This window comes from Neodiprion virginianus, chromosome 4, assembly GCF_021901495.1.
Source record: "Neodiprion virginianus isolate iyNeoVirg1 chromosome 4, iyNeoVirg1.1, whole genome shotgun sequence".
Lineage (NCBI taxonomy): Eukaryota > Metazoa > Arthropoda > Insecta > Hymenoptera > Diprionidae > Neodiprion > Neodiprion virginianus.
The window spans coordinates 194,119-211,589 of NC_060880.1; the positions used below are offsets into that span (position 1 = coordinate 194,119).

The following is a 17,471-nucleotide window of genomic DNA, read 5'->3' on the forward strand; positions in this document are numbered from 1 at the left end:
ACAGCCAGAGTTTTAACATCGAAACTCTCGAAGCTCGATGCGAAGAATTACAGAGAAAATTGGATGAGCTTGCCGCCGAACACGAAACTCTGCTTCGTCGACATCGCAACAATGATCATACGAATAATTTGCCAAATCGCGTCACCGCAATTTGGCAGGCCAAGGTATCGCAGGATGGCAGCATTGAAGAGGTATTCGGAACCATCAATTTTCCTTTATTATATGTACATACGTGCATTAGGCTGTATCAGAAAAATCGACTGTTTTTTTTTTTTTTTTCTTCAAAATCCAAGTTGAAAATATTGTACGAAATGACGAAAAAAGGATGCTGTCCAAGTTTCAGCTCTAAATATTAATGAAGAATGTAAATTCGAAAATTTGGTGATTTCGAAAAATTAACGACGGAGCCAGGAATCGAACCTGGCGTCTAGAGATGCTTAGCCGAAGCCTTACTCCACCAGACCACCTTGCCGCCCTGACTCTGTCGTCCTTAATTTCTCTCATCACCAGTGAGTTCGAAACTGTTTTCGTGCGCCTGTGTATGTATGTATTAAAAATTTCGTCTCTTCCGTCGTTAATTTTTCGAAATCACCAAATTTTCGAATTTACATTCTTCAACAATTATCTTCTCGTAATTAATGATATGCACATCCGCGTATCATCTAATAGACGGCTTTGCCCGGCTTGCGTGGCTTCTCATTAGAAGTAAGAATTCAAATGTAAACATATCATCTACACACTACATTCTTTAACAGTGCTTGAAGAGACAAAATTCTAAATATTAATATTCAGAGGTGCTTCATCGCGATTTTCTATTTCCCACAAAAAAAAAAACATACGTCCCGGTCTTATCGGTACACTAATGCGTTGACAAGTTACAAAATTCCAGAGTTTGAAAAAACAATTTCTCATGTTATTTAAATGGGAAATAAAAAATTGCGACGAGGCACCTCTTAATATTAATATAAACGATTAGAGCTGAAATTTGGACAGCATCCTTTTTTCGTTGTTTCGAAGAATATTTTCTACTTGAATTTTGAAAATAAAGTAGATATTTTTTTTATACGTCCTAATGTACATATAATATAGCCACCGAGTTTTTTTGACCACCGGTGGACAGTTTTTTGCTTCGGTGCATGTCTCGAAGAAAATTTCCCTAACGATCTCTGTGAGAATTTCCGAGTAGGTATTTATTTTCGTACACCTCAGCGACAACTGACAATCAGAGTATTTGATTTCGTTTACCACAGGACGCTGCCCCACCTAGCCCGTTGCCTGAAAAATCTGCGGATACGAGTATAAGAGAGCTGGCTTCCACACTGGCTAGCGACGATGAAATCACAGAGTTATTGCGGCAGCTTCACGAGGCGCGAAATCAGAGGGCACGGGAGAAAAAGAGAGTCGCGGAGCTTGGCGAACAGCTCAATTCAATCCTCCAGGAAAATTCGAGTCTCGAAGAGCAGCTCAATATGTGGCGACACAAGGCTGAGGACATGAAAAATCTCCAGGACGAAATCAGCACTCTCGAAGAAGTCAGGTATTCTGACTTATTATTTAACTTTTATACTGCCGATTTAGTTCAATTTATACCCAATTGCGGTACAACCATCGCAGATACGAGGACGAGGGCTTGCGTGGTTATACTGCATATATTCGTAACGAAAAAACTCGACGAAATTAAAGATCATTTAATATCTGATAGTCGATTGATATACAAGTCTGACCAAACTTGCAGTTTTCAAGTACGAAACCATTATTCGTCACATTTTTTGTGTTTGTCTGATTATCGAATGTTTAACGTGTGAAATTTCTTCCTCATGCCGCTTTAAAATTGATCACAGACAAGGGCTCCTCTGCGGTCGGTGTTTGCGCGGCGTTGACAACAGGACGCACGATGCGCTCTCGATAATGTTGGACCAAGAGGAGGATGACGATCTGAGCCTGATCGAATCCATGACGACTGAAAGCTACAGGGAATCCGATACTCCTCTACCGCAGGTAAGGATTTATTCAAATTTTCATCTCCGCCTAATTCGGTGTCATAATCTCTCATGATTTTGCTCAAATTCACACGCCCAAAAATAAACAAATTGGTCGGGATTTTTTTTGTTTTTTTCTTCTCCTCCATCTATTGTATCAATTTCTTTTCATACAGTTGTACAAAAACTTATTACAAGAGCCACAGGGCTGGACCTCAACTTCGACTTATAGGTGCAGATGAAATTACTTACCGTATCGTAAAATAACCGTGTCAGATTCCCGCATTGATTTTGTCTCAAATATAATATTGTGTCGGGATATTGAGTTTTACGTTGCGTCAAGCAACGAGAGGGAGCAAAAAACGTGACGCTTCCGTGCCCTGCTTCAGAGGCTAAGAATTTTATGTTGGAATTTTTTTTGCAATTTCGATGAATCGTAACCTTTGAGATTGATTTTTTTTTCATATACGTGGTCATTTGACACTCACAGCCGTTCAATCCGATTGCCTCCAGTTTCGTACCAATTTAATCTCCACGCCCTGTACTTCCGTGAACCTGAATTTTTACAGCATCAAATTCATTGAAGGTAAACCTATAGGTTTCGCGAAAATATTACAGACACTAAATTTTTGTCTCTTAAAATTATTTTTCAATTTATAATTTTAAATGCACTTGTACCGTTCTAGTAATGAGGCGATGGCTGCAGCGACATAACGTAACTTGTGGTTTTGTTTGTGCTTTAGGTGAAAACTATACCGTCCATAAAAGAGAGTAGACAGTTTCTAACTCTCATCTGGATGATAGTGACTAGTATTTGGAATGCGCCGTCTCTTCTAGGCCTGTTTTTGGAAACGTTGGATTATTTGAGAAACGAATGCGTCTTACCGACCATCCTGAAACCGTTCAGAATACCGTTATTTTTATTGAAAAAAATTCTACCGTCAAGAGTTATTCATAAAAACTGAGCTAACGCATAATAATATGTCACGGTTTTAATATGCGTGTATAATACATAATTATACCTACACGCCAGTTGTTTTTATGATCACTGCACGTTATACATATATGCCTATATACTTACAAATACACACGATTATTATTTTTATAGTTTTAAGCTATGCGCTATTCGCATTCGTGAATAGAGAAAGGAAAATAGACGCAAGTTAAGAGCACCCAAGAGAAATTCTAACTGCGCGGTTAGTTTTCCACTTCACTTATTTCATATCATTACAAATTTCTATGGACAGAAAAATTGACCAGAGTTACAAAAATACTGCAAATTTTTAATCATTCAATGGCGGCTGATTAATTTTTGTATTTGTAATTCATGAGTTATGAGCTGCTCGTTATCAATTAATCATCTTACTAATAATTTCACTTTTCTTCAGATACAGAAACATTTTTTCCCTAATTTCACATCTGTAGTCAATTACCGATCTTTCATTGCATTATAAAATCGCGGTATAGATCTTTGATATATATTCGTGTATTTGTTCTATCTTAATATACTGTTTGAATTCTTGGATTAATTTTATCATACAACAGAAGCGATGTGCCCTGTTATCTGATTTTATCTGATATTTGACGCATTACTTCTTCAAAGGCTTTCGTCAGTATGAATTGCGAAAAAGATCATGTCTTCGTGCATTTTTTTTTTGTATCGCGCGGTTCAATACTTGGTTGGAAGTTCAGTTTTTTTTAAAAATCTTTAGTTCTGTTTTTCACACGTTATTAGTTTTAGTCTAGTTCCTAATACAATCTGTGCGTACAGGAGTATTAACGTATCGATGAAGAGGTAAATCAATCATTTTGTCTGATAGCAATTCAATTACTTAAGATTTCGTTTGTTTACCATTATGCTCTATAAAATGGCGTAGTATATAAGACTGATAATGAGGGTTGTAATTTTTTTTTGCTTCGTCCTTTACATTTAGTCTCGTTTTTTGCCCTCCTCTTTTTTATTTTTTCTATTTTGTTGATATAATGTTGACATATTGTCAGGAATACTTGTCGCAATTTCTTATTCTGTGACAACAACGTATTTCACGCTAGCTTCCTTCGCTCTAATATTTTTTCGTAACGGTTAAGTGAGACATATTTAATTTATGATATTATATTCGTCTAGTCAGATGATTTTTTTGTAATAGCTAGGTTTTCATCAATTAATCATATTCTTCGTCCGATTTTTGACGCCAGATTTATATGATGTCTTAAATAAAGAGAATTTTTTACAAAATATATACCGTTGCGTTACAATGTTTTCTTTAGATAATAAAACATACATCCTATAAATCTGGTGGTAAACATGCATCATCCTTCATTCCATTTCATCCCCATGCGTATTGGAAAAGGATCATAATCAATAAATAATCATAGTATATATATATATATATATATATATATATATATATATATATATATACACTATGTTTCTTTTGTTATCTTTGCTATTCGGTTTTTCAACACCATCGGTGCCAATCGTTCATCGTCTAAAGACGAAAAACTGACAAAAAATATTCTATAGATCTCCTTCCACTATATACTAACGCCCTGACTTCTAAAAATCCAGACAACAATTGGCGTTGTTAGTTATTCATATACCGCTAGGCTGACTATATGACTCTGTTAAATACCGGTTGGCAATCTCGTTGTCAATGAAACATGGGATGTAACGGATATAATTTGTTTCTGCAGGAAGTTGGTCAGAAATTCCAGGAAGAAGAGGTTGAGGACAACCCTTACAGGGTTCTTGTCGAGAAATATGAAGCTTTGCTCGAGGTGCAGCGGCACCCGGCACCGTGTAGAAAGGCGAACGGAGGAGGAGCCGGGGGCTGCTTGTCGCTCCAAGAAGAGCTGGTTATGTCGGGAGATTTCAACAGCTTTATAAACGGCTCTTCGTCCAACCAGCAGGAATCGCCGCCGACGCAGGTCGCGAGTATAAAGCGCGAAGTCTGCGCGTTACCGGCGCCGAAATCCACCGCTATCGAAACTCGCGGCAATAAGGGTCTCAGGTCGGCGTGCAAAAAGCCCTTCTCCGGCACCCCGACCGACCTCTCGGAGGCCGAGTCATCGTCCTCTGGGTTCTCAGACGAGACCAGCAACAAGGCGACGCAAACGGACGACCCGAGGTCGGGCTCGCTTCTCTGCTCCATCGCCGACGGCGAGGACTGCAAGTTCAGCATCTATGACGACGCCAGCCCCATCGAAAGCCGTTTTCGCAAGACTCCGGAGTACAGGCAGCTGTTCCGCGAAATATTCGGTGTTCTGAAACGCGCCGCCGAAGCGAAGGACGAGGGCGAGAAGCTCCCTCTTCTCGACGACGCCCCCGGCTCATCACCATCCAGGGTTCCTCCGGTCAGCGTTGACGGCAACAATTACTGTAAGCCCGCTTATACGACAGTCGAACTATTGATACCGCCATTATTCCAATCGGCAATAATCTATTGTCGAATAACGAAGAGTCTCAACCAAACCGCGCTCTCTTATCAACTTCAACACTTTTATCATTTTACTGCCGTGTTAATCGTTCGACTGTCACGAATATAATATAATATTATAGCTATGTTTGTTCGCGTCCCTTTCAAGCGCAATTTATTTCAAATCGGTACATTGTTTCCCAACTAGCGAGCCACCAATCTACCTTGAAGGAAAACGCTCCGAGCGAATTCACCGACGACAATCAGAGCGTGGTTTCTTCGGTCGTTTCCGAGCCACCGTACAGAAGCACCCCCGATTTTGGGGCGCAGAAAACAGGTCGACACGAGCCCTCGCAGTCGGCGAAACCTGCCAACAATTCATCCTCTAGCGTTAACGGAACCGAGGAGCAAACTAAGGCAAATGGGATTGGAACGAGGCAGGGGATCCACCTCACCCCGATAAAACGACAGCCCCTTGAGTACCTCTCGATCGGAGTGAACGTGAGGAAAAAGTCATCGGCGAAGAAGAACAGTTCGACTAAGAGAATGCAGGTGGGCGCCGGTGAAAGGCCGACGACACCGGATTCTGCTCAGGCGACCAACAGCAACAGGACGAAGCCGAACAGCGCGGGCAGGAGGAGATTCCGGGCGCCGAATTTCGGGCCAGAACAGGCGGAGAATGGAGGAAGCAACGGGGCCGTGTGGAACGGTAACACGCTGAATTTCTTCCCGAGCAAAACGATTGGCAAGGACACCATGCAGAGCAACGGGGGAACACCGCCGAACACCAAGCAGAGCAACTGCTCGTTCGTGAGATACGTCAGCGAGCATCATAGCACGACGTACGAGTACCGACCGGGCACAGCGTCAGCCGAAGTTGCGCGTCTCAAACGACTCGAAATGTCCTACGCGGAGGCACTCCGCATGCCAAATAAACCAAAAACGTCACCTAATAGTAACAGTAGTAGTAGCATTAATCGTAGTATCAATCGTCGACATTAACTTTATTTAAAAATTTTTTATTTTATTTTATTTTAATTATCATCATTATTTTAACTATTATTATTATATTCTATTTTTTTGAGGCGCGTACACGTAGATCGATCTTCCGCACCAAGTCTGTCTTTTACCTGTAAGTATATATCCTATATATTTATATTACACTCTATACACTGTATTTCAACACAGTGAGAATAATTTTTTTAGTACATATTATACCATACCGACCTACGCCTTCAACGCGCAGGCTGGCCGAATTATTCCCCCTAGGGGATTCTGGATTGGCTTTAATCGCTGCAGGTGCAGCCATGTCATTTATATCCTCGTTATAATAACTCAAACTTGTAAATACAGTATGCCTAACGAGTATAGCATTTAGGTGTTCTTAATTTGATGTATATTTTTATTATTCCTACTTGGTATTTTTAATTTGATCGTATGTTTTTATACAGCTTTTGCTCCCGTTCTTTTCCTTTCATTATTAAATTCCTCGAATCTGATCGAAGCATAGTACGCCTGTCCATAAGAGTGTGATTGCTGTAATACAATAAGAAATCTGCAAAGTGCGTGTGTACAAGCGTATTTAAAAAATCGTCGCGAAATAAGATACCTATATTGAGTTCTGTATAATATTATTTCGTAAACCATGAAATGTACGGGTTCGATTTTTACGTAATAATTTAATTTTAATTCAATACGATGTGGTAAGAAGTATATACACACATTATACATACATGCATATGAAGGTGATGATAATAATTGCGTCGAACGTTGATTAATTGTTTTTCTTCGCATAACGTAATACAAAATAAACACGTAGACAGAATTAACATATACGTATTGGATGATACAAACACATTTCAGATAACGTGGACGTCTCACCGATTTGAACGAGACATGATATTTTCAAAACGTTAATTACACACTTACACATATATGTGCCATAGAAATTTGAATGATAAATTATTATGACTGTTAATATTATCATTGTTATTGCCTTTCCGTCTTTGATACACGTCTTACATCCGCGTATAATATACAACTGCGTTTGTGTTTAATTATTTACAATAGACAATTTAATATTTATATTAGTCAATATTATGATATTAATTACAATCATTGTGTTTTATTATACAGGCGTATATATTCTATATTAGACCTTGTCAGGTCAGAAACAGAACGAGATGGTAATTTCGAGAAATAACCTCAGCGAATGACCAATATACTGCAGTAGTTTTTATATACACTTAAGACCGTCAATAAAGCAAAGTCTATATCTTGTACATTTCAATCGAAAAAAAAAAAATTCATCAATTATTCACCACATCCATTCCAGATCGTCAATAACTGGGATGAACATGACTGAAACATACAATAGCCGAAACCGTATTACTCGGGCTTAATAAATAAGATGCAACGAGTATTGAATACTTTATGCCTATGCAAAATAAAAAGATGCTTCACTCGGTTGTTTCTATGAGCTTAAAGCAGGTGGCAGCAGCGGTGAGTCTTTTCTCGATCGAATATGTGCCTTCGTCTGCTTCGTCGGTTTTTGCGTGACGCCAATTTGACACCAGTGTTTTTGAACCTGCCGACGACACACGGGCCGGGACACACGTCATATCGACTATTATAGGCGTGCGTACTGCGATTATCCGGACCTATGTAGGTCGGTTCTATGTTTAATGGTGTGAGGAGACTTACAGGTGCAGGGTTGAAACAGCTGTCGAATTGCGATGTATCTACACATATATGTACGTTATACGGGAACACGGCGTATTGTATACATATGAAGTGACATCTCTTCTTTTCGAATGAATAATTAAATAAATAAATTGACAAACACGAAACGACGAAAGTTTTAACCGTCAACGCGTACTTATCGCAGTATTCGTCATTTTACGTTATTTAACGCCTAGCCACAGGACAGGGAAAAATCGCAAGCGACTTCTCGGTAATAAGTGTTAATTTACGTACTACGTACGTACCACTGTTGCTTAACTTAATCTTCCGTACATTTATTTATGTCGGGTACGAAAAAACTTGCGATTATGTACTGAACATCTTCAAGTTTGTTCATGTATTATCCTCACCACATTCAGTGGTCGCAGCTGGTCATATCACTGATTAGAAAACCTGTGTTCCTGTGAATAATGAGTGGGATACGTATAGCTAAAAAACGAGCACTCAAGCTCATACAGCAGAAATGCATATATTAAATAAACTGTCAGAGGTCGAATTGACAGGTTCTGCTGTTTGTCTTAAACGTAAAGCATCGCTGAATTTCTGCATTATGGGCCTCAACGATCTTATGTTCTGGTTAGTACCAATTTCGTTATGTACTTTTCATTATTTGAATAACAGCAACTTGTACTCACATTAGTTCTTTGAAATTTTGTAAGCCCTTGACAGCTACAAACTGACATCTAAATTTATTTCATAGTTTGTCTCTGCAAATTTTAGGTATCAGAAAAAAATTGGAACTTATGATAAACAGCAGTGGGAGAAAACCTTGGAGCAGCGATTCATAAACCATTTTATATGGATTCCTGTCGCCAGAGCAAACTTCAAGACGAACTTGATAGATGTTGATCTAGTGAGAGGCAAGTAATCGTATGACCCTTGTCATAAATGTGAAAATTATTCATTTTCCACTGATTCTGATTTCTTAGGGTCGTCGTTTCCCAAAGCAAAACCCGAACACGGATTATGCACTGTTGCTTATCTGGCTGTCCAAAGGCTCCTGTTCCTCCCATTGCACAAATCTTGGTGGGTGCAGCAGACCAGTCCACGAATATTTTTACTCTTCTTACTCCTTTACTGCCTGCAAATATTTAACATCGGCGTCTACTACTACTACTACTCAGTGAAGGACAGCAGCGAGCCTGAAGTGCGTTCGAAAGTTGATGTCTGTTCAGCAGTCACTTACATCCGATTTCATACCTAATCATTTTCAGATTGTATCAGCCTTTGAAGTCCTGATTCCAGCCGGTATGATGCTGATACTGTGCATGGTGCACTCTCAGATTGTTTCTACCAGCTCTGGGCGAGCCACGGCCAACAGTGAACACAGTGCCAAACCGAATAGATCGAAGCGCCGGAGATGCCACGTGAACAAAAAAAAGACACATCACAATCCACGTGAGTGAATTAAATTCCTATGAATAAATATGCATGGTCTTTATCGTGCAAAGTATTTATTACATAAAATTATTTCGATTTACCACTGTTTCCATTCTTCCCAGTTGCTCAGGAGGCCAAGTATTACCATTATACACGCCCTAAAGAAGCGAGTACTGCTGTTGGTGGAATTTCATCATCCGTTAGATTTGCCAAGAGCGTTATTATCCCAGAGCCCAGCATCGTATCTCCTATCCAGGCTGGTTATCACAAGCGTCGTTGAATCTTATCTTAACGGCTACAATTGCTTGATCTCCTTCTCATGAAACTTTATATTACAGCAAGTATCCAACGATGCTCGGGGACCAGAAGAGAAAGATACAGCACCCGATGCAAATTTTCTAGATGCACATGACGGTCCTGTTGATGGTTCTTTACCTACCAACAAACCAGGTCAGATAGAAACTTCCCCCATGAGAAACGTATCTCTCCATTATAAATCTAATTTAATTGATTTTTATTTACTCAATTGTAGTGGTGAATGACGCTAATGGTAAGGCACATCCTGAACTGATTAAAATTCAACAATATATTCATCAAGATGACGATGGGTTTGAGAGCTTAAATGGAAATGTTTCGAGCGAAATCGGAGAGATTACTGCTAATCAGCTGGCGACTCGATTCGACTGTGATGAAAGAAAGGAGAAAAATGAGGAAAAGCGATACTGCGCTGGAAAATGTAAGAACTGGTACCAGGGTGTAATAAATGATGGGGGACAGCATCAACACGACACGCATCAGTGCGAATCATCAGGTCTGAATAACGTGTTTTCCACTTATGTTAGAGCGAATTGAGTACATTAGTCGAAGCGTAGAAGAATTATTCATTTCATAGTTTTTTTTGAACTATAAATATTTTTCCCACAGTGAACATAGCTCAATCAAAAAAAAGGAATTATTTGGATAATGGAAGACAGCAGATGAAAGATCCAGTACGTATATATTATTCTGTTTTCATTGAATACTTCAATCGTTTCTCAATGTATTTCATCATTCACGATTATTCATCGTACTATACGACTTAATGACAGTTTTGAACGATTAGTTAGCTGTGTGAGAAAGCTTTACCTCTGATCAAATGTGTTATGGCTGGTGATAAGCAAATCTGTGACCAATTTAAATAAAATGGTTCTTTTTATTCGCTGAATCATATAAGACAAGTGAAGTCTCAGCCACATTTGTCAAATATGATAAGCAGTGCGAAAGTGAAGAGGAAGGTGAGTGTGAAGATGCGGCCACACAACATCTCACGGAAGCTACAACATCGGCCACTGAATGGATGGGTGTCACCACAAACAGCGACGAAGAATGCAGCTACAGGTAAGAAGCCGAAATGGTGTTTGCATAATAACAGCATCAAGTTGTTGGTATTTAAATACAGTAAATGAGAAATCAAATTTTAGTTCCGAACTAGAGGAGTCAGAGTCAGATGTCGGGGTGAATGTCAACCCGGGAGAATCTTTGGAAAATCCATTCTCCTGGGAGTTTGAGATCCCAAAATTCAAGCGGATTCCTTCTTGGTCGGCACCAGACAGTGGTAAGTTTTGTCAAACATTTCATTGATATTTTTTTTTTTTTTCTTTTTGAAGTAGAAAATTTCTCTGATCAACATCATAATCCGCCTATTGCAGTATCGTGTACTATTTGGAAAAATGGACATTTGGGAAAAGTTGAACTGTCTGTTCTTGAAATAGCGTCCTTGATAACATACAGAGTCGAAGCCATACGAGAGAGTATGGACTACTTTTACTGTGGTCTTGTATTTTCCATAATACTTTCTTTCATACCATCGATGTGGCGGCTGAGTGATCAAATAAGAAAAGACCCCGTCGGTAACATAACAGGGACCCTAGTTCTCGGGGATTTGTCACAGGTCATTTTGGACACGTATCCAGATACCCTGTGTCGAATTATTGATATAGCATTTGGAACTACACTCTGGTAAATGAGACTTTGAAACTTTTCTTGTAAGCTGAGTATTAGAATAATAAAAATTTACCAATTGTGTAACTTTTTTAGGGAGCGCACGGTTATCCTCATATCTTTTTTCGAGAGATTGACGCTTTCTTGCCTCCTTTTCTTCCTGGTTGCTGTGGCGGAACGTACTTACAAGCAGCGTTTACTGTGTGCTAAATTATTTTCCCATCTAACGTCTTCGAGGCAAGCCAGGCAGTCGGAACTCCCCCATTTTCGACTCAACAAAGTTAGGAATATTAAGTCGTGGTTGAGCGTCAGATCCTACTTGAAGGTAAAATGTTTATCTAATGTTTTGCTTTTCATCCAAAAATTGTAAAACATTTAAAAATAGTCAATCTATCTACTGTCTTACAGAGGAGGGGACCCCAACGTTCCGTCAACATGATAGTGTCTGCTGTTCTACTTCTCACATTGCTCTTACTGTCATTCATAAGCTTAGAGTATATAAAGGTAAGATTCAGCTATCGGAAATCTTACTTTAATAAAACGCTGCACACTTCCGGATCTGACGAAATCACTTTAACCTTCAGGATTCAGAAAGTCTACATTCACAATATACCGTCGAAGCGCTCTGCTGGAGTTGTGCTCTCGGAATATTTATCCTCCGTTTCATGATGCTCGGTACAAAGATAGACAGAAAGTACAGAAACATTTCGATTCTGCTGACAGAACAGGTAATGTGTTCTTCAATTGCCCCATTTTACTTATAGCAAGAAACTTGATTTGTGCATTTCATTCGTTTTCAAATATGATAAAGAGGAAAAACCATAGTCCGTATTTAAGACGTGTTTCTACTTGTTGCAAAATAGAAGGAAATTTTAATTGCTAGTGAACAGTGAAACACAAAAATAACAATTTGTGTACATGTACCCACAATAAAGATCCGAAAACTCTGTGGAATTCGTGAAGCAATAAATGTAAATGTAAGGAGAATCTAATCCTACGTAAGTTGGCAAGTTCTATCCGTTGATTGAGAATACACAGTAAAACTATCTTCAGACTCACTCGGCCCCACACAGGTGGAAGAAATATTATCCCATGGCTGAATGGCTTTATATCTTTAGTCAACGTTCTATCCTCCGGCCTTCGGCTAACAATATCTTTCATACTCGAGTCTGGTGAAATGTGTAAGCACGTGTCGGAGGTTTGATTGGTGGTAAAATCCAATTGGTGGATTTTCGTCCAATCAAGACCCAAGAGTGGGGGTCTGTCTGTACTCTGCAGCTGCCAATTGCATCTGCCGAGCATCTGCCGAGACCCTTCGCTGCCAACCGTAGAACGCAAAATACAAGCGGATTTATTCAACGCGTGCTGAACGAGAAACCCAGCGGGTGTCGAAAGGATTAGAAAATAAAAGTGAAATACAAACTAACTAATACGAACTTGAAGTCGCGTAGGTATATTTCGCGGCTAATTTAAATCCACGTAATTGTTAAAAATTTGACCAAATTACATTCCTAGCGTTGGCGGCAGTTGAAGATGTCAATTTGAATATGACACCTGGCAGTTGCGAATTAAACCGGCAAACCCTCAGGACTCGGGAGTCTAGCTCTGTTAGCTTTAAATAAAATTGAGCAATTCTATCCTCCCTCAAAAACTGCAGGAAAGTTGATAGGAAGGTGTGCATATAGAATTATTTGGAGTCAATTCTGTATTTCAAAACACGTCAGTATTTGTTTGTAATTTCATGCGTACAACATAACGTTTTAACGCTGTGTAATCCACTATAAAGCTGATCTCCACCAATAAATTTGTAACCAATCCCTGCTAACCGCAACCAGATATTCACAATGGACACTAGGCTCAGGGCAACCAAATTATCTGGCGTTGTGAAGACGTATAAGAAGAAGGCAACCACTACCAAGCAGTACCTGAAATCAAGCACGTTGGCTGCGATGAACATTAATCTCCCGGTGAAAGCGGATGTTAACAATCGTGTAGTGTTGAAAACGCTATCCCATATCCAGGACAATGTCGCAGCTGTGACAAAGCGTCCTTCACCTCAGGAGGATGTGATCAATACAAATGCAGTGAAGCCAGCAATAGTTGCAAACGGAGCTATGACAACTGTAAAGCCATTGATCGCTGCAAAGGCAGCGATGACAATAGTGAAACCAATTAGGCCGAAGCTTAGCAAATGGGATTTCAAGGGACGTCTGGCTTATACGGAACAAGAGTTGGTATACTTTAAAAATAAATTGAAGAACGCGACGACAGAAAGCAGCGAGCTCGCCACAGTATCGGAAACCTTGTCGAAGAGTGCGAAATGTGAGAAAGAAAGGGGAGAGGAAGCTGAGAAAAGATACTGTGAATTGGTTGAGGAACGCGATAGGCTGACAAGTATAATGAAAAATTTTCAAGCGACTTCTGAGTCACTGAAGACTGACGTTGACCAGCTTAAGACTGAACTGTACAAAACACAATGCAGTCTCAACCAACATAAGGAGGATTATGAAAACCATGATGCCGAGATGTCAGCTGCGGTTAACAACATTGAAAAAGTGATGAAGGAGAATTTTGAGCATGAAGAATCTGTGAGGTGCTTGAAAAAGCGCAACAAGGAACTCGAAATTGTTTCAAATGAACTTGGGAAGAAGAGGCAGGAGATGCTAGAGACTCTTAAATTGTTGAAAAGGGACGACTAAGCTGACATTACATCCCTGTGATTGATTGTATGATACATTACGTAGAATTTGTCGGAAATTGAAAGTTAGCTTGAATACCCTTATTTTGTACGAGAGGATCAAGCCAATCTCAAGTCTTATAAATTAAGTGAATCTTGATCCTGGGATTCAGTTTTCTAATTTTACCAGCTTGAAATCTAAAAGAATTATTACTCCCAATTCGTACTCTGATCTTTTCATTTGTAAAAATGTTCAATTTATTACTTAAATATATTGGTGTCAGTGGACAGAGTAATATATATATATATATATATAATGAATATATGTATTCTAATAAATTATTATTGTTATATCAGGATTGACAATATCTAATTTTTTCTTTTCGTGTTACCTCTACATTTTTTACATTGAATAAGTTGTTAAACATAAAATGTTCAATATAATCCAAATCTTGCATAGCATTCATTTTAAAAACATGATGAGAATGTCAAATAAGAAGTGACTGTAGAAGGGTAAAGATAGGCAAGATGCATTACATGAATCTGTGACAAGTTACTCGCCTATAGGCGTGCCTAATTTCATAAATTGCTTACAAATATACAAAATTGGGTACCATTTTTCTTTGTGCAGATCAATCTTTACCTACAAATTGAGCAGAAACCGCAAAACAAGGACGAACTTATGGTCGCTAACAGCGTGCTGAAGCTGGCTGCAGATTTACTGAAGGTACATGATAGGGATAAGTGGATATGAAGTATTACCATTACTTTAACAACTTCTTATGATTTTCAGGAATTAGAAAGCTCTTTCAAAGTGTCCGGTCTCCACGCAAATCCCTACATGTATACCATCACCAAGGTGGTCATACTTTCTGCGCTCTCGGGAGTTCTGTCGGAGCTTCTTGGATTCAAACTTAAGCTACACAAGATCAAGATCAAATAATAAAATCTCAATGTAGCCTCAACTTTGGGAATGCGTTGTGTCATAATAATGTGCTACGTGTAGTTTCGATTTTCGAATTCGTGGCAAGGTCATAAATTCTCTACCGGTCTACTTATATAGAATAGAATGGCACTGTATAAGATAGAGGTATGTATGTGTTAGTCAAAGGCCGAACTTTATACAGCTCAATGATATAAAACGCGTTATGCAGTGGAGTACCAGTGTCCGTAGTTGAAGATCTCATACGTATGGGATCATTATAGATATACAAGATGAAAATTATAATAATAATAGCAACGCATAATAATAATCATCGTCTTGTTTAACGCAGAAGATCGTCATTCTCTGGGATAGTAATGACCTTTGGAAGCTCTTAATAATCATTATGCAACACTATTTCTTTGTTCGAAATTTATAACACATGTAGTCAGAAGAACAGCTGTGGCTTTCTTTAGTTGCAATCTATTTTTTCTTCTACCGAACTCTCTCACGCAGCAATCAATGGTTCTGTTCTGACCGTTACGTCCAGCTAATTATGATTATCTAAGTTGGTTATTTTATTTATCTTTCATCCTACCGGTTCAAATTATCTCATTCTTAACGAATAATAATCAGCGATCGAGTATATGGTATCTTGGTATTCAAACAAGGTCAGAAAGTAGGGGGGAAAAAAATTTGTGAACAAAATTGATGATAGGTTGAACCAGTAGTCGCATCAAACGCAGCATATGTACATACATACAATTAATTGCATATTACGTTTCGATTTGTCATAAGCATGTTTATTGTAACGAAAATCTCTAAACACCGTAGTTATACCAGGCAACTTTCTGCATTTGTTGATCATTCAACTAATCACAGTAAGGGGTTGTTATTGTTATCGTTGATGTTGCCATCATTATCGTTGTTGTCGTTGTTGTATTATACGCCTATAAATCTAGATACATATTATGGTCGCATGAATATACTCAGATGCAGCTTTGACTAAGTAAATTGGTGAACGAAAACGAAATTCGAGTCTTATCGTGGTGGTAATAAGTGTCTTAGAAAAAAAGAAATGGTAAATAGTTGTAAAAATAAATAATATCGGACAAAATAGATATATGCAATAAACGTTCGAAATCGAAAATTATGTTGCTTCCAATTTTGGCCTGACGGATATAAATATTTATTATTAAACAATGAGCCTGACGTGCATGTCAGTGACAAATAATGATGTGAATAATCACCATAGGAAGGAACAAAATTTCACTAGTATTATGTCTGAAATATTATCTATCGTAATAATCATAAATCTATAGGTATACAACAGGGTATGAATTTACATTACATTTCGAAGGGAGAGCGGGAATATTTATGCATATACATTTACACAATAAGGTATATATTTTTCAAATTCATGTCTCTTCAAATATTGATGTCGTTTAGATCTAAGATCACTTATTCGTTGCTAAAAGCGAAACCCGTGCAATACGTGCAATTAAATGTATCGTGAAACGAAAACATCTGATTGTAGCTAATTCACCGTACGTACGCGCAATGGCAGAGCCTGATTATAAACGACCCCACTGACACTGGTAAAACCGACTTACGATAGGCAATTACTGCCGGATGATTGTGTAGCGCCTAATCGCAGGCAAGCCTACGGTACCGTTGCAGCTGTATGCTCACGACCCTTGCAACCACTTATCACGCAAACTTATATAACCTGTAAACACTATTTACTATTAATAATTGAACAATTAAGAGACTGTGGATATAAATTTTTTGCGGTTTAGGTTCGGTTAATTGTTGGTTTGTTATTTTTACACAAATTATATGGTCGTCATAAATTTAGCCGTGTGTCATGTGCTCGACTTTGCACAACACTCGGTACTTTTGCCGCGTTTAATTAGCTATCCTATTTATTATTTCTTCCGCACGTTGTTGGGCATTCGTCTGCGTGTACCCTACGCTTTAATACTTCGTTACAAGTATACGTGTTCTGTGTCATTTCCGGGGCAAAAAGAATAATACAGGTTATTTAAATAATAACCTCTCAAGATTTCACGGCAAAATTCTGTGGCATTACACCTCTCCTCCGTATCAAGTGATTGCGAAGATTTCGGGATAACGCAACGATCGTGAATATAATAATGTTCACCAATCGTGCCTCTAATTATCGCTACGTGTAAATAACAATATGGGTAGATATACTGGGTAATACGCAGGAAGAATACAAGTCGAGCGGTTACTCGTGTTGAACGATAACTCCAGAATCATTGGAATTTGAAGAAAATAAGAAAATCAAGATTACAAATTCTTGTAACAGAGAAGACCCATAAGTCCGATCAGAACTATAGGTATCGTGATGT

The 17,471-nt window shown here is 38.7% G+C and overlaps 2 protein-coding genes and 1 long non-coding RNA gene across 12 annotated transcripts in view; 2 read left to right on the forward strand and 1 right to left on the reverse strand.

The window, feature by feature from the left end:
* Positions 1-7,679, forward strand: part of LOC124302201 (uncharacterized) — a 26,807-nt gene extending 19,128 nt beyond the window's left edge. For all 8 annotated transcript variants that reach the window (XM_046758083.1, XM_046758084.1, XM_046758086.1 and 5 more), the window contains 5 exons: positions 5-191; positions 1,251-1,537; positions 1,842-1,998; positions 4,674-5,358; positions 5,604-7,679. In XM_046758083.1, the coding sequence (XP_046614039.1) occupies positions 5-191; positions 1,251-1,537; positions 1,842-1,998; positions 4,674-5,358; positions 5,604-6,397 (2,110 nt within the window). In that variant the 3' untranslated portion in view covers positions 6,398-7,679. The remainder of the gene's footprint in view (positions 1-4; positions 192-1,250; positions 1,538-1,841; positions 1,999-4,673; positions 5,359-5,603) is intronic.
* Positions 6,832-12,653, reverse strand: LOC124302235 (uncharacterized). The gene is made up of 4 exons (XR_006907654.1): positions 12,557-12,653; positions 9,619-9,952; positions 9,324-9,436; positions 6,832-9,218 (listed from the first exon to the last, which is right to left on the reverse strand). It is a non-coding gene; the product is annotated as an uncharacterized LOC124302235 (long non-coding RNA).
* LOC124302203 (protein phtf) lies at positions 8,588-16,249 on the forward strand. 3 transcript variants are annotated; one of them, XM_046758094.1, is made up of 16 exons: positions 8,588-8,713; positions 8,858-8,997; positions 9,067-9,284; positions 9,352-9,535; positions 9,640-9,773; positions 9,856-9,967; positions 10,050-10,328; positions 10,442-10,506; positions 10,731-10,894; positions 10,978-11,111; positions 11,206-11,515; positions 11,594-11,822; positions 11,906-12,001; positions 12,082-12,225; positions 14,806-14,901; positions 14,968-16,249. In XM_046758094.1, exons 1-16 carry the CDS (start codon positions 8,601-8,603, stop codon positions 15,115-15,117), a joined length of 2,568 nt encoding a protein of 855 aa, XP_046614050.1. In that variant the 5' UTR covers positions 8,588-8,600; the 3' UTR covers positions 15,118-16,249. The 3 variants fall into 3 exon arrangements, with proteins under 3 accessions (XP_046614050.1, XP_046614051.1, XP_046614052.1); XM_046758095.1 differs by lacking the exon at positions 12,082-12,225; XM_046758096.1 differs by lacking the exons at positions 14,806-14,901; positions 14,968-16,249 and adding an exon at positions 13,353-14,546.
* Positions 16,250-17,471: the final 1,222 nt, after the last annotated feature.

Coding starts and splice junctions, on each gene's coding strand:
- LOC124302203 (XM_046758094.1), top strand. CDS start 8,601: ATGCATATATTAAATAAACTGTCAGAGGTCGAATTGACAGGTTCTGCT. Junction 10,507..10,730: donor GACAGCAGATGAAAGATCCA/GTACGTATATAT, acceptor GAATCATATAAG/ACAAGTGAAGTCTCAGCCAC. Junction 11,112..11,205: donor TTGGTCGGCACCAGACAGTG/GTAAGTTTTGTC, acceptor CGCCTATTGCAG/TATCGTGTACTATTTGGAAA.